The 17132-nt window shown below is 45.5% G+C and overlaps 1 protein-coding gene across 1 annotated transcript; it reads right to left on the reverse strand.

The window, feature by feature from the left end:
- Positions 1 to 1393: 1393 nt before the first annotated feature.
- Positions 1394 to 4675, reverse strand: POP4 (POP4 homolog, ribonuclease P/MRP subunit). Its single transcript, XM_083870403.1, has 7 exons — positions 4648 to 4675; positions 4188 to 4240; positions 3566 to 3789; positions 2877 to 2954; positions 2611 to 2672; positions 2270 to 2371; positions 1394 to 1857 (listed from the first exon to the last, which is right to left on the reverse strand). The coding sequence occupies exons 1-7, from the start codon at positions 4652 to 4654 to the stop codon at positions 1721 to 1723; spliced, it is 663 nt and encodes a 220-aa protein (XP_083726529.1). The 5' UTR covers positions 4655 to 4675; the 3' UTR covers positions 1394 to 1720.
- Between the last annotated feature and the right edge of the window lie 12457 nt (positions 4676 to 17132).

Here is a 17132-nt window from a genome sequence, read left to right on the forward strand (position 1 = left end):
CTGGATGAATTGAATATTTAGAGTTAACAGCAGCTACTTGCTGCTGTTATTTCAGTGATTTAGGATGAGTTTGTCAGAGTAACAGACGGTTCTTTGGGGTTTCCACTCTATTGCTGTCTAACCCATGTTTTAGAGAAAATCTCCCTCAAAGAGAATTTTCCATGTGTTTTCTTGGATGTGAATTGGCTTCAATTTCAAACATTTCCTACAATTAATTATTTTAAGATTAATAAAATTGAAACAAAGATTTTTATTTCTATACCAACTGCTCCTATTTCCTGACTCCAAAGGATCTGTTCTGGAACACCAGTACTGCCCACACCGTGAGTTCAGCCATTCAGGGATGGTGGAGGTGGTTTGTGTCTGAGGGCTCGTGCCAGGGAGGTGCAGCTCTCCTGTGATGACCTCTCCCAGCAACAGGCCTGGAAAGGAGCTTTGGAAGCCAGGGAAGTGTTTGTGTAGCACTGGGGTTGGAGGTGGTGATGAGCTCTGGCTCTCTGCTGCCTTGTGCACCCTTCAGTGCAGGTAAAAGCTCTGACTGCTCTGCCAACCCCAGTTACTCAGCTTTGGGGTGTGATTGTGTGAGGAACAGCTGCTGTGTGCTGTGTTCTCTTCAAAGAAATTACCCTGGTTGGCTACAAATGCTTGAATGGTGACAGAAAAAAAATCCTGTAGGTACAAGTTTCTAATTTTATAGTGAAATTGATGAAAAGCTCCTGAAAATTATACTTAAAGTCACCATAGAAGCACTTTTCGGACAGAAAAATGTTCAGCAATCTAAATACAGGGGTCACTTCCACCTCCCAAGCATGTCAAGCCTGCCCAGTCAATGAGGAATTGTAATCTGGGCAATCAAAAATGAAGTGTACAGTAAAAATAAAAAGGGCTGAGGATAGACAAAGCACAACAGCTCTGTGGACAGAGGTTAAATATTCATAAAGCAATTCTGTAGGTAACTGGAATACAAGATTGAATGGAGGGGGTCACTTCCATCTGTGAAGTCCATATTTCCTCTTATGGGCTGTGCTGTACTCCCTGCACTGTGCCATGACATTGTGCATTTACTGACACGGACACCTGACTGAGCCTGAAAGCAGCAGGATGTTAGTGAGGAGATGGCTTGGTGTGATTACATTACACATTTTTATACATATACATTCACATGGCTTACACTCTACACACCTGGGACCTGCAACAATATCAACCACAGCCAGGGAGATACTGAAGGTAAAACCTGCCAGCTGAAACTATTTATTTATATGTGCCTGCAGCAGGCCAAGATGCTGATGCTGGCCCAGGCACAATGATTATAAAGAGCAGTTGTCAGCAGCTGCAGTCTCACTGCAAGCATGTAACAGGCAGCTAAAGCCCAATTTATACAGAAGGCCAAAAAACACATTTATTGCAAAGTTACAAAATGTAATTTTCACAGTACAAATTTACAATTATAAACTGAAACAGAAGTTAAGTAGTTAATATTAATCATATAATTTTAATAAAAGCCAGAATTTTATATACAAATAAAAAAACCAGACACAACCAATTTCAAGAGTCAGTGAGACTGCTTAAAGAGAGCAGATACTGCTCATTCTTCAATAAAAAGAAATGCTTTATAAATATTTCACATGACTGTTGCTTTTTCCACCTGCCAGAAAACCTGCTCTTTGAACTGCAGGAAACCAGCAGACATTTCTGTGGATGTTTCTGACTTTCTCTGAAATCACAGGTCAATAGTTCCTTTCAACTTGAATTTTTTTGCAGATCTCTCACTTGCTCTGAGCAGGAACTTGCTCCCGTAGATGTAGGAAATGAATCCATCAAGCTCCAAGCTAAACACGTTGTTAAGTTTGGGAACAACTGAAATGCAAAAGAACACACACTGAACAAAGTGCACTAATGTAAGTCCCTGTTATGGGAATATGCTGACATACCAGGGGATGTTTATTCACTTGCAGATTTGAGCCTTGACACATTTCAAGGTTTTTATACTTTATCAAGAGAAGAAAAACAACCCAAGGCTCCACATTTAACTGGAATTACCAAAGTTAGCCCTTGTGCAGTGATGCACTTTTAAAAACTGCTCATCTCCAATGAGATGTGTTTTTGGTAAGATATTGGACTGTTGGGTGGTGACTTCTGCCACTCTGTGCAAAGAGCCAAAAACACTGATATAAACCAATGTACTCAAAGGCACAAAATGAAGAGTGTGCTCAAGGATTTTTTAATGATGCAAGTTGTGAAAAGAACTGAAAAAGAATGCCTTCGATACCTTTTAATTTGTCCTCTTTAGTGATAATTTTGAAGACGTGTTTAAATTCCTGTAGAATGATTCCCGTTATCCCAACATAAGAGGGGCACTTTGATTTTGTAACTGAAAGAACAGAAATATGTATTAGAAAATTTCAGATGTACTTTATGTGCAATTAACCTTTGCAACCAACAGGATGATTTTCAAGAGTAGTTGTAAAGTAATTAGCATTTTAAGGAGAGAAATACGATCTTAACTATGCAATTCTAGAGTTAATGATAGTGAAAGGAATTTTAAAATAAGCACCTGAACTACAGGAGCATCTGCTGAATTTCAGATGAAGTTCTGCAAGCAAACAATACCTGTAACAATGGCTCCATGGAGATCAGCTTTGAGCAGCTTGCTCTGAATCATGTGGGGTTGCCTTGAAGAAGAGAACGGGATCAAAGAGGGAAAAAAAATATTTATAAAATGTGACTATGACTATTATAATCACAATAATTCTGTACCAATAGTACAGTACCAATATGCTTATCAGTTAACCACAGTGTTTCAAGCAGTAAATCAATAAAACTGGTAAGTGTATACTGTATGAAACCCAGACTAAATTTGAAATATGTCAACGTACGCATCAGGTTTGAGGCCGTGGCACAGGTCTCTGATGTATTGTTTCCAGAGCTCGTGGAGGGGGAGGAAGATGGCATACCTGCAGTAAAAAGAAAAAAAAAATATATTATACAAAATTTAGTTATATTGATTACTGAAGTAGTTTGTAGTTCCACACAGTTAAGACTGACATTTTTAAGTTACCCTGCAAGGCGACTCCTCCAAACATCTGGTTTACTTTATAAAACAAGCACAAAGCATGCTCCTCTCTACCAATCTAAAACAGGGATGTGTTTTAGACTATCAGGCTAAGACTGAAGAGATTTCTCCTTTTCGTTCCCACTGTTCTATATCCCTGCTTGCTCTGTCAGCAAAGCAGGGGCTTCATTCAGCATAATAAATTCAAGGAACCTTATGCAGAATTTTGACTCTCTGGTTACAGACACTCCAACTTTACAAACTGAAACCAGAGGGGATTGTGTCTGGGTTTGATTTCCTGTCATATTTAGGTACACAAACTGAACTCAACAGAAATGAATCTTTCACCCATGCAGACAAGAGAACTCCTTTCTCATGCTGAAATGCCACAGGTAGTGTTCCAGACTGACTTTACACACTGGAAGGCTCCTATCCACATGCACATGCTGCTGCTTTTACCCACTTTTGCTGTAGTTCCACTTTACTACACAAAGAAGACATTTAAAGTCTTGCCTTTGCTGTTCGGGTTCAATTTCAAACAGACGCAGCTCTCGCCTCTGCTTGGCAGTAAAACCTTTTGTTTTCTTTCTCTTCTGCTTGGTCTTTTTTTTGTGATAATGCTCCAGAACGACAGCTTTCCGAGTTATCATCTCCTGGATGGCTTCATCTTTCATTTTGGGCATGCTACGCTTCAGGAAGGCATGTACAAATGTCTTGGCTTCTTCTGAGCCCTGGGGCTAAAGACATGTGAAAATTTTAAAATAGTACGTGTTAATTAAATTACAACTTGCTGCTGACCAGTGGTTTCATCAAATCGGCAAAATCTCCGTGGGAACGGGACATTTTCCCGTCAGCGCCAGTGGAGGGAGATGTTCCCACGCCGAAGGCCCTGCGTGCAGTGCCAAGTGCGGGCACACCGCGGGCTCTGGGACTCACGTTTTGGAGGAAAAACCCTTCTTTTGCATTTCGTTTGAAACGGCGAGTTCCGAGCGGGATATAAAGGGGAAACCGGGGACCCAACCCACCCCCGGGCCGGCGGTGCCTTACGGCGTTTAGCAGACCGTGCAGGAGTAGGAATCGCCAGGTAACCCCTGGCATGGGGGGTCAGCTCCGGGGCGCTGGGGCCGGTCGGTACCTGCAGGCGCAGCTCCCCGCTCTCCTCGGGCGCCAGCCGGCGGTACAGCTGTCCTGCAAGGCACGGCGGGCGGGGGTCAGCCGGGGCGGGCGCTCAGCCCCACATCCCTCACCCCGCATCGCCCTCCCTGCATCCCTTATCCTCCATCCCTCACCTTCCACCGCCCACTCCGCATCCCTCATCCTTCATCACCCACCAGCGCCCGCCCTCCACCGCTCTCCCCTCATCCCTCACCTCCATCCTTCACCCTCCATAGCTCCCCCCTCGTCCCCCATCGTTCGTCCCTCACCTCCATCTCTCACCTTCCACCGCTCTCTCCTCATCCCTCACCTCCATCCTTCATCCTTCCCCATCCACCGCTCATTCCTCACCTCCATTTCTAACCCTCCACCGCTCTCCCTTCGTCCCTCGCCCTCCCTCTCCCCCGTCCCTCTGTCTCCCCTCTTCCCAGTCCCCTCACCCTCCATGGCTTCGCGGCGCGGCCGGCGCAGACTGATGACGTCTGCAGCCCGCAGGCGCACAGCGGCGCTCCCCGGCCTGGCCGCCAGGCGGCGCTGCCGGCCGCGGGAGGCGGGGGCGCTGTGAGGGAGCTGTTGTGGTGATTGGCTGTTTATGCTCCTGTACTAATAAATTCTCTGAACTGGGAGACGCTGAGCAACAGATATTTCATTTACTATTGTGGAGGAGTTTCTTTTTTAAAAGCCCTGTCGATCATGCCTTCTGTAGCACAGGCCACCTCGTTTTCTGTGGTCACCCACCACACGAGTGTGTCCCGGACGCGCGGAGTGCCCGAGGCTCTTGTGGGATAGTGACATGTCAGGTCCTTCCCACAGGAACAGCAGGGTCCGGACACTCGTCACGGACAGCCTGGCAGTGCCAGTCGTCACTCCTCTCACCCTGCAGTGCCTCCCACCACAGTTACTGCGGTGTACATTCCCACCTTTCCATCCGGTAGTCTCCTCACCCCCCACTTTTGTTGCCTCATTTGTGCTGGAGATCTCCTTCTCTCCAGAGATTTACCAGTGTGGTGCTGGAGCCAGCCCAAGCTCCGGGGCCATGGCAGGCACAGGCCCTCTTTGTTCCTACTAAAGTGTCTCCCATCCCACTTCTCCTGGTAGGAGAGAGAAGATCTTTCCTAGTCCGTGCTGGCCTACAAGGCTGTCCAGCCGCAGCCCTGGCTGTTCTCAGTGGTTGACAGTGTGTCAGATCTGTTCTGGAGCTGCACACCCAGCAACGTAAGCTCTTTGGTTAAAACCAGCCCTCATGTTTCTAGCAATCATGGTCAAGACACAGGAAGATGCCACTCGCTGTGAGATTTACCCTGACACATCAGGGTTTCTTTCCTCCTGGAATACGACAAAATCCTGCTCACTTACAACACTTTCTCCTCTCTTGAAACCAGAGTGGCCAATTCCTTTTCCTGCTGGCCCAGTCCCAACTCCTGCAGTCCTCTGCTCAGGATGATTTTTCTCCAAATACAGAAAAGATTTATATTCTTGTCCCATGGCGATATTGGCTTAGCAGATAATTAAGCACTGCTCGGTAAAGGATATTTGTGGAGGGAATTATGGAAGCAGGGTATAGGAAACATGATGATTTTGTGGAGTGCTGCTGTGGGGCACAAAGGTGGTAAAGTGATCCCTAACAGGGAATGAAATAGTAGATCTTTCTGGATGTCTGTAAAGGAGAAAGGGCTGGCCTCTGCAGAGCATTAAGCATGAATTGCTGGTTTGTATCACAGACCTCCTGGCAGTTAAGTATGTTACCACAGCAAGTGGATCTCTTGGTTTTACAAAGCATGGACTCCTTGAGTTGTCATTGCTACTATGAGAAGATCAATTTTCATGAATGGAGTACCAGGATAAGCGCTATGAGTCTTTAGGGCCATATGAGTGCTCCTTCACTGGATTTATGCTGCAATTCTTAGGGCACTTCAGGGATTAATAGTCAAATCAGTGTTGGCGGTGCTGGTGTTGTAAATCCAATGATCCAGGCTAAACTGGTGCCTGGGGAAACCAGTCTCTTCCAACAGCTCTACATCTTCATTTCCCAATTTATCTTCAGATATAATGTCTGAGACAGTGAGATCAGTGTGTTAGTGTGTGTCCCAGCAAGAAGGCTCTGCATCAGGAGTCGAGACACATCAAATAAACATGAAAAAGAACAGGCGAAGAAGCTGAGAAAATGCAGAATAGGCAAAGGCAGTTTGTAGATAGGAAAAAGACGACTGATGAAATGAGGAAAGGCAGGTAAGATGTGAATGAAAAGTGATGTGGAAATATGGCAGCAGATAGCTGTAATGCATGTTTCAGGATGTGCAGCACCCTATCTTAGTGTCTTAGAATTTTGAAGCTTTTTAGTTCAAGTAAATCACCTTGGAATAGGTTTGTAGTGATAAAATTCCTTCATATATATTATTAATACCATGTTATAGGTGCCAACATTGGTGTTTCTCACCCAATTAAATCTGTATGTCTTTATTTATTGCTTTTCAAAAATAAGCAATACACTCACACCTACGCAAACCCCTTTCATGGACACAATCTAGCTGTGTGCCCTAGGGGTGGATATTGCTGTACCTCTTGGGGCTGCAGAATTGCTGGGATGGGCAAGAATCCCTGTGCAGGCCAGGCTGGGGAACAACAGTGTCTTGGGAGAGCTGGGTGGCTGTGAAGCAATTACAGAATGAGCTCTATTGTGACAGTCACAGAAAGCTAAAACTTGAGATGTGAAGTGGCCAAAGACACTATAATTAAAGATGTTTGTGCGACACAAGAATAGCAGATCAGGGAGTTTTTTTTAAAAAAAAGTAATTATGAACTGAAGCAAGAGATGAGCGTGAAGTTAACTGGTGTGTGCAAAAAGTCACTGGGCTGTAATCACTGCTATACTTTTGCTGACAGTGATGCAGGAAATAAATACTGTAATTCTCTAGAAGGACTGTCTCAGCAAGCATTTGAGCTCTCAAGATCAATATAGTTTATTCCTCTTGGCCAAATTGTATTAGCAGCTGAATTTGGTCCCTAGGGACATTTGTACTGGTGAAAATAATTTCCATTTAAAGCCCTCTGATCTGATTTCCTCTATCCAGATAATACAATTCCCACCCCCCCTCCCATGGCTGTGCTGAAGCAGCGTCCATCCAGTCTGTGCCAGCCCTGCCACCATCCCACCAGCTCCTGCTGCACCCATCCTGCTCCTGACATCTCCTCTGGGCCTGGGGGTGCTCCGTGCCAGCAGTTCCAGGGCCAGAGGCTGAACATGCCAAACACTGGGAGCTGTTCCCTCCCTGCACTGGCTGTGAAGCCAAGACCTTCCAGGGAGTCAGTACTCAGGGTTCCCTGGAAAAAGCCATCTAGGAAAGGGTCATGTCTGGGGGTGGTGGGTGGGTGGGCAGGGTGAAATCTGCTATCCAGCCCGGTGGGTACATGGGGTGATTGACATGGGTAGCCTGAATCTTCATCTCGTGTCAGTGTAGGTGTGCCAGAGGAGGGTTTGCAATATCTGTGTGTGTAAGCCCAAACTCTTGCTTTAGGGGCTTGCTTGACTGATTTTAGATTGCTGTGGCTGACTGATGAGCAGCATCTTTTGAAGTACCATGTATGCCTCAAATGTTTCTTTCCCATATATTTTCCCATTAATTTTTCTGCTTTATCAGCTCGCCCTTAACTCATGGCTTGTCATCGTGCTGTGCCCCCGCCGCAGGCTGATAAACTGTCCTTCCCAGCTGAAGAGTCATTATTTCCTTGCAGTCCTGGCTCCTTCTCATCTCGAATTGCAGCTGCTGCTCCAGGGCGCAGACAAAAGACTGGCTTGTCTGTGCCTGACAGAAACAAGAAAGCGCTGGGAAGCAGAGTCCAAATAGATCTCAGTGGCACAGGAATCAGAAGCAAATAATAATAATCCAAAAATGCTCTCAGAAAATCCCGATGATTTAATAGCTGAGTTTTCAAAAACAAACTGAAACGAGGCAGGGTTTTGGCAGGCTGTGCTCTGTCCCCACAGCTGCTCACACTAGAGGGCAGCCCGAGACCGTGTGTACAGTGTTGTTGGAATTCAACTCACTGTCTCAGAGTAAAAAAATAAATTAAAAATGTTTACAAATTGTGTCCTCTTATGGAAGAAACGTCCCCGTTTGCCGCTTGGTTTAGCACACAGAACTCCTCTATATACCAACCCTTTCTGCATCACAGTATCCGTGAAAAGAGGATTGTGAAGGAATGCAATTTCATCACAAGTTAAGGAGGCCACTCTTTAAACACTAATAAATTCTTGTATCAAAATAAGAACCTATATTCGTGTGGGCAACCCTAGAATACCTGGAGATAACTACAGCAAACTACCAGCACCCAGCCTTGGTAGAGCAGGGCTCAAATAGTAACATTTGCTTCCCAAAACAGTAACGAGCAGTCAGAAAAGCTGAGGCTTTGGCAGCTGACGTTTGGTTTCCCTGCATGCTGAGATCACGTATGATCCAAACACGTATCAGTATGACAGGCACCACTTCTGCTCCTGAACAGCTTGTATTTACTAATTAATACCAACATTCAGCATTCATGTATTATTCCATGACAGTCTGTCTCACAGTCATTACTTTTGTTATGCTTTGAGTCTCATTTAGAACTTGTTGAATATTCTATTTTAAAACTTAATTAACATTGACTCATGTGTGATAGGGAGGTATGATGCAAAAATTAGTATTAGGAATAGTAAAGTAAATTAGAAAGTAATAATAGTCATTGGAGTTACAGCAGATTGACTAGTTTGATGTATTTCATTTGGTTTTGGTTAAACTACATAAAATTAACATAATTCTTTAAAATTTGAAAATAATACAGCTGTATTGAGAATAAAAGGTGTATGTTAAAATAATTTGTGTTTCCCTGAAGCACCTTTTGCTGTGGTTCCCAGCAGGTGCTCAGGCCAGAGGCAGGGAGGCTCTGGCTGGGGCCCTGGGCACTGCCCCTGACACCCCGACCCACGAGGGAGCAGGAGGCTCCAGCCACGCTGGGCAGTGTCCACAGCACAGCCACCTCTGCACAGCTCCCAGCCAGCAGCTGCTTCCTGCCAAACAGCCACCGAGCCTGGAGTTACAACTGCTGTGAAATCCCAGGGAAGCTGAGAAGGTTCATTAACTGAACAGATAGGAATTTCTCATTTTTCCTCTATAATGAGGCATCCTTCTCAAAAGCATCACTCTCAGCGAAGCCCTGTTCCTGCCAGACTCTTTGGAAGCAGCGTGCTGAGGCTGTCAGGAGTGAGCCATTGCTTTTAACACAGCAAGTCTGCTTGTGCACCTCCAAAAGATGCAGTTGCTGAATACACACTGGAAGGGCTCCTCTGCAGCACTCAGCTTCAGGTTCTGCTGGTTTGAACATGTTTGTCACAGCACGAGAGTCCCGCCCAGGGGACCTCTGGGTGTCAGGTAGAGTGACCCAGAGAACAACAAGTGGGATCTATTTGTCTTCTGAAACTGGGCTGGATGAGCCCTGTTGGCACGGTCAGCACCTGAACTAGCAGTGTCCTGAGCTGCTGACTGAGGCAATGTGAGGAGATTGCTGTGATTCCCAGCTGATATGGAGTGGTGCATACTCACACAGGGTGCTGCTAACCCATAATGCTGCCTGGGACCATGTTGGTAATGCATGGAGGCAGCATTACTTTCATAATGTTCCTGGTTATCTACACTGCTGTTTTATCAGCCAATTATAGAGGAGCTATCAGTGACTGTATCAAGTCTGACCCAAACCATCAAGGAAAATTCAGCTAAATCCCCCTCACTGGACTGCAGTGGAGGGCACTGAGCTGTGCTCAGGACTCTTGAAGTTTTCATCCATGGGAGTGTGAAAAGCAATCACAGCATCTGAGGGCTTCGACTCCCACTGCAGGCAGTGTCCTTATGAGCAGTGGTCAGCTCCTTGCACAGAGCTGGCAATGAGGCTTTTATCTCCTGTCTGTAATCCCATTTCTTCATGACTGCCGGAGTGTGGTGGGGCAGTGAGGGGGTTAACGCTGCAGCAGTCCTTTGATAATTGAAAAAGAAAAAGGACCATCAAAGCTAACCAAAACAACCCCCTGTTTGAGGTCAGTGCTCTAGTAAGTGCCTTTTAAAGAAACAATAACCTGGTGCAATAGAAAATACTCTGTCCCTCTTTTCAGTAGAAATCTGATAAACCACGGAGAGAGGCAGGTGTCCAAGGAGATAAAAGTAATAAATGTGGCTGCAGTTCGGGAGTGAGTTAGGTTGTCAGGCTGGTAATTAAATGAAAGCCCTCTCAGGAAATGCTGGAAGCTAATAGATACACATGGAGATGCCAATTCATTTGCCTCAGCAATATATGTTAATTTTAGCATGGGATTAATTTATACATTTTGGAGTGGGACGAAATGGCAAGGATGGGAGAGGGAGAGCTTTCATCCTGCCAGTGGTAGAGATTATTAAGCACCTTATACTTGTTAAAAACAGAACAGTGTATGAAAATGGGAGAGAGAAAATGTTTAATTCAAGTACAGTCTCTAAACAGAATTAACTAATCACAGGCTTATATCTGACCCAAAGCACTCTTGCAGACAGCTGCCAGGGGCTCCTTGGCTTTGCCACAGCTCAGTGAGTACAGAGCCCTAGTTAGCAGGTAGCTCAAGTCACTCTGTGTTGCTGTGGTTTAAAGGATTTCTGAGTTACAAGAGTGTGAAATGAGGAGAGCTGCAGGGGTGGGTCCCGCTACAGGAAGAACAGCGGCTCTTTGGGACTACAGCAAGCTCAAGGATTGATGTTCTGGCAAGTGTACAGAGTGTACAGAGGAGCTGCAGGAAAGGACAGATTTGTATGTAAAAGCACACTGGTAATCACTGAGAGAACTGGAAGTCACCACAGAGCTGTGTGTGCCATCCAGGCTTGGGGCAGTGAGCAAGTCACTGCTCAGGACCCCATCAGCTTCAGCCATGGGGCACACACTGACCACAGAGCTGCCCAGCTCCTTCTGGTGTGTGGTTGTCCTGTTCTGGAAGAAAGCTGAGGCCAGGCAGACACTGAAGTAGGGGAGATGTTCTCCAGTGGCAGAGGGCAGTGAGGGGGCTGTGACCCCGCTGTGCCCTCAGGAGGTGGGTGTTTGTGGGTTACTGTCCCTCTCTGAGGTAATTTTTGAACCTTGCATCATTTCAGTGCTGTTTGTCACAGAGCTGTCCAGTAACATCCCTGCAGCTCCCAGGTGCACAGCTGAGGACAGACATGCAGCTCAGTGCATGCTCAGGCCCGTGGTGAGTCTGGAGCTGCCAGTGCCTGTGGTGGTGTCTGCCAGGGCCCTTCACTGCCGGCAGCTCCAGGTGCTACTGGGGATACGAAATGGGGCCCTGATTTACACATCCAAGAGTGGCATTAAGGGCTTGACTACGGGTATCTCAGCGCTGAAACACACACTGCAGCACAGCAAGCCTCTTTCTAAAAAAAGCCCTCTGATCTGTAAAATTATCAGCATTGAAGCAGCAGAAGCAAAGCAGATTTTCCTTTATTTTCTTCTGCCTTAGAGGAGGAATACTCACTTGCCCTTCAGTATGATTACAGCCCATTTACTAACACTTCTTTTTTTTTGAATTTCAGACCTACATTTTGTAACAGTCACAAGGAAGAAGTGTTTCTTTTCAAAGCCTGGAGCAGCCAGCACAAGGGTAAAGTTTATTTAACAAAAAGAATAGTTCCAGCTGAATACATATTGTGAAATTACGGTATTATTTAAAGCAAAATACAAATGGCTGTGGGTCAGGGTCAAAGAAGAAAGATGACATCTGCTGCAAAGTGCATCCAACAACTGTCTTCAAATTTTAAAGGGATTTTTTTATAGGATGTTTTTTCTTTTCTTTGTGTAATTATGCAAAATAATAGAACTAAAAAAATTGTACTAGATGCTGAAAGCAAAGTGGAGGCTTGCTCAGGGATTGCAAGTAGAGGCATTATAAGTGGTGTCTCAAGTGCTGATTTCAGAGTTATGAGCTCTGTCATCCCAGGATGGAGGTCTGTGTCCCTAAGGGATGTCCTCCCTGCATGGCTGGGCAGAGCAGGACCCTGAGGGACCCCACAAGGGCTGGCCCTCACTGCACACTCCTTGCTTAACAGCCATTGCCCTGATGCCACAGGAGTCACCTCTATCCTTTTTGTTCCAGACTGCAGCTGTTAAAATTCACACTCTTCATGAGAAGGAGAGTCGTTACCCACTTTTGATCATGGTACTTTTAGGTGGCTCTTGCCACTCTTGCTACACAGTCTGGCTGCTGTGTTTCCTCCCAGGCACTGCTGTAGTGTCCTTCTGCCCCTGCTCCAAGGGCTCTCAGTGTTTCCATAACACCGGGAGGTGAGCTGGGAACAAACCCAGGAATATCCTGAAGGTCCTACCAGCATCAGCCCTGTGTGTTTGACTGTGTGAGCTGTGGGAGACATGGAGGAGTCAGGAGAGCTCATGTCATTACAGGAGGGGCTCCTGTGCCAAGGAACTCATCCTAATGAAACCCTCTCTGTCCCCTGAGGACTGACTTACAGGGATTTTAAGGGACTGTGGGGCATGCTTTAATGTGTCTTTGTCTTTACACTACTGAATCATACTGAGCCCTTCCATAACCCTGGCATTTAAACATTGATATTGTGTGTTATCCTCTTCTCATTAATTGAAACAAACAAAAAAAAAAAAAGGTAGAAATAATAATTTCCCTCATTGTCATGCATGCAAGTATACCAGACTCCAGAGCTGAGACATTTTTGGTGCTCACACAGATATACAGGGTCATTTCTGGGGGTAGGAAACGGGGATGTTCCAGCTGCCAGTGCAGATACACTCCCTGCGACTCAGATTCTGGTCTCTCTGGGAAGCACCAAGACATTCCCCATTTTTGGCCAGAGGTGATGGCTGAGCAGAGCAGCTGGGGCCCTCCCTGTCCCTGGGTGTCGGGAGTGGCGTTTCTGGAGCCCGGCGCCTCTCCAGGTGTGGGACAACTCCGCCCCCAGGTCCTGCTGCTGCCAGGTCCTGCTGTGCCTTAAAACCAGCTGAGCCTCCCACATGGCAGCGTGATTTACTAAACCACTAAGATATTGGGTCAGCCTTGTAAATCATTTTAATTATTTCACTAAACAGGTTGTGGAAATAGATCAATAGAAAATATGGCATTTAGGCTTACAGTGCTGTGCATTCATTATGGGAAAGGAATTATATTAACTGATTTAGGAGCTAATAATAAGTGAAAATAACAATTTAATGGAAGCCTTCCAATGCTGCACTTTCAAAGCAGGATACAGCTATATGCAGTCTACTCATTTTAATCTCAGTCAAGTATACAGAGCAATCTTTTGACTCTCAGAGAAATGTCAGTCAAGTACAAGTACTTGGACACTTTCGGCATCCCATAAATTACATTATAATAAAACCAAAACAAAGAAACTGTCAACAACCATTTTTACATACTGGCAGGGTCACACGAACTAGACACATGAAAAATAAGAAAATATATTGCAATCTAACAAAGTGAAAGAGTTGCACAGCAGGGGCTGTTTTCCTCTTGCAGTTTGTATTTCTGTTAGACCGTAGTTTGTGCTGCAGAGCTTGAAGGACACTTCTCTCTCTAAGATATAGGGGGTGTATCTCAAACATCTTAATAGTAAATATATGCTATATTTCTGTGAATATACACTATATATGTGATTTATATATGCAAGGAGACAGGGAGGAAAACAAACCAGAAAAACCTAATCTCACCTGTGCAGCAAAATCCAGGTCTCAGCATTCAGTAGCTGGGGTCAGCATTGCTCTGTTACAATTATTTCACTGTAGCTGAACTCAATTTGGTATGCTGTTGTCCTGGTTTTCTTAATGCATGCATGACAGTCACCTGTGCTGTTAAAATATTTCCTCCTGAAATAAGCTGGACACTGTGATTCTTTAATGCCTTATTGGCCACCGAGTCAGTGCTGAAGCCAGCAGCAGGACCGTGGGCAGAATTGGAGCTGCAATCAGATAGTGCCCCTGTGTCAGGCTGGTTGGGAAGCCTGCAGCCTCCTGATAGGCACTTGTCACACCAGCTATCTCTACTCTGCTTTGCAGGCACAGTTAAGCTTTTCTTTAAGCCCTCAGGCTAGATAGCTTTGGAATTATGCACTTCATCACACCCCAATTAGCTAGGGATGCATGACAAAACCCGTTATCAGTTCCTTTAGGTGGGAAAACACCTTATTTTGCTTCTTGGTTCAGCACGTGAAGAAAAATACACACCACCTTTTTCTCCACCGAGAAAAGCTTGTTTTAGAGCAGACTGAAACTTCGAGCCGTGTCAAATCATGCTGTTCCTGCTTATTTACCTGTGTCCTTGAGCTCCATCCGGCTGTTTTGGGAATGCTAAGTGTTGCTAAAATAAAAATAAATGGCTTCACCGTGACGGCAGAACTTGCTGAGCACACTGCCCGTGCAGCAGGTGTGTCGTGGGGCTGATCCCCCAGAGCAGTGAGATTTTACCCCGGGTAAATGGTCCCCAAGGCTCCCCACATCGCCTCGCCCCCTCACCACTTCGCAGTTGCACTCCCGGCTATAAACAACAAACTGGACTGATGTTTTTTCCCAAACTCAGTAAATGGCAGCAGGAACAGATGAGCATTGAATGCAGGGAAACGTGCAGGGCGAACACATGGCATTTTCATGGCCTTGAACCTGAGCAGGGCTTTCTCTGGTGCTGCTGTGCTCCAAAAAACCTGCTGTGGCAAGGTTTGAATTACCCGGGGTAATGAGCCTAAACTGGGTTGACTTTTCCATACACATTTACAAGCAGGTTGACAAACACCTTCTGAACCCAGCAAAGCTCCTCGCATTTGCTTTTGAGATGGTTTTCTTTAGTGAGATGCTTTAACCTAGCATAAGTAGTAAAAGACCTCTCTGGTCATTAAATAATTAACTCAGGTTCATAAAGAGACTTTATGTTCTTAAAAATACTGCAAAAAGTTCAACTACTCGTATTTGACACTGTGGCAAGGCGGATTTAGTTCCTTTTATTCACTCTTGTTATAAAGTCATGTTACAGCTCCCCTGGCGCTGAGGGCTGAACCCATTTCTGTCCCTCCTTAGTGCCTGGGAACTGCAAGGTGACCACACCCACAGATTCCTCCAGGAGTGAAGCACTAATAGGTACTCAGTTTTGGTCTTCCTGTCTTGTCAAACCCTGCTTGCTTCTTTGAAGATTGAAATGCCAGGGTTATTAATTATTAAAGGATGTCGTAAGAAGTCTGGCTGTGTGGTTCTTGGCTAGCTCAGGTGCAAAGCCATTATCAGTGACTTAACCATAAATGGAGGTTCATTCTTACCAGGATTGCAATTAGCACCTTGCTGTGCATTTAACTAACTTGAGACTTTCATACCACTATAATATAAAAGTTGAAATTATATCCAGGCACCCTGTAAATGGATTACACTATTATCATTATTTGTAGCACTGAATGATAGTACTTTTACTGTCTTGCACTGAATTAGAATAAATGAATAACAAACATGAGTGTATTTGGTAAAGACCATAAAGTAACTAATGTTTCTTTAATCAAACTGTAAATTTTCACTGTCTCATTTGATTTTGTTGCCTTTAGCTCCTCTTGTGCACTTTCTCAAGTGCTGCATTCCCCTCAGGGTACCAAGTACCACTGACAAACATGGTTCAGCCTGGATCATCACTCAGTACAGTTATTCCTTGGCCTGACTTGGATTTAGATGTGCACACTGTGTCTTTGTCTGAAGGTTTATCAACATTCCCAAGCAAGTGCAGCTCTGGAGCTCTCCCACTGCTTGGCTCAGCCAGAGTGAGACACACTGGGTAGGCACTGCTGGCTTCCCAGGGCACTGTAAATTCAGTATAGCACTGGGGGGTGTTTCAGCAGCATCCCAATTCCTACCACAGACACAGGATGACTTTATCTAGGGAAGACAGGCTTTTAAATCTTAAGGCACTTGAGAGTCCCTTCAGAAGTGATGGGGGGGGGGGGCTTTTCCTTGTGCTCCCATTGTCCCTGCCTGCTCAGGGCAGCGGGAGCAGCAGTGGCTGTCCTGCCAGGCCAGAGAGTGAGGCTGAGACACTGGGCAGGAGCTGTCCTGAGCTGCACTGGCCATGGCTCTGGTGGCCTGCTAATACAGCCCTGCCATCCTGCTTTCAGTGCTTTGCAGGGGATCCCAGAAAAGAAAGAAAAATAAAGAGTCCTCAGCACCATGCTGGTGATACTCCATGGGCTCCAGAAAACTGACTCTCTGATCCTCAGAGCACAGACTAACCCCCAGCCCAAGGCTGCCTGATGCCAGGAGAGGGCACGTTAACTCCCAAGGGGGACTTTAGTTCTCAGATCCTTGGCTAGGATCTGGCCAAGCTGCTCCTCCCTGGGTCACAGCCACCACCACATTGCTCTCCTGAGGGAAGGATGAGGCAAAGCCAAGAGGCTGTCAGAGTCCTGGCACTGACCTTCCTCACACCCAGCCTAAGAGCACAGACACTCTCCCTGTGGGGCTGGTGACACGTCTGTAAAACTGCAAAGACAGCTGGTTAATGACATACTGACAGGTATCCATCATTTGGATCAACTCTGACAACTCTGGAAGCACTGAAATGCAGCAGTTCAGAACAGTAAGTAAATAAATTACAGCACAGGCATTAAAAAGAGGCTCTGCCATGGGAATTTAGAGCTAAATCTCATGTTTAGTTTAATACGGACGGACTCTGCTGAAGAAAAAAAAAGACGTTAAAATCTATTATAAAAACACAACACTTGGAAATCAGAAATATGCTACTAATTTTTGCCAAACAGTTGACTTTGACTGTCAACACCTGCCTAGGTACTATGGTGATCACCCTAAAACCCAAAATGGGTCACAGTACTCACTGGATAGTCAGAGCAACTTTAAAGCCTGTAAAATATTTAGTAATGAAAAATTTCTATTTTAG

The sequence above is a fragment of the Zosterops lateralis genome (genome assembly GCF_965231275.1).
Source record: "Zosterops lateralis genome assembly, chromosome: 12".
Lineage (NCBI taxonomy): Eukaryota > Metazoa > Chordata > Aves > Passeriformes > Zosteropidae > Zosterops > Zosterops lateralis.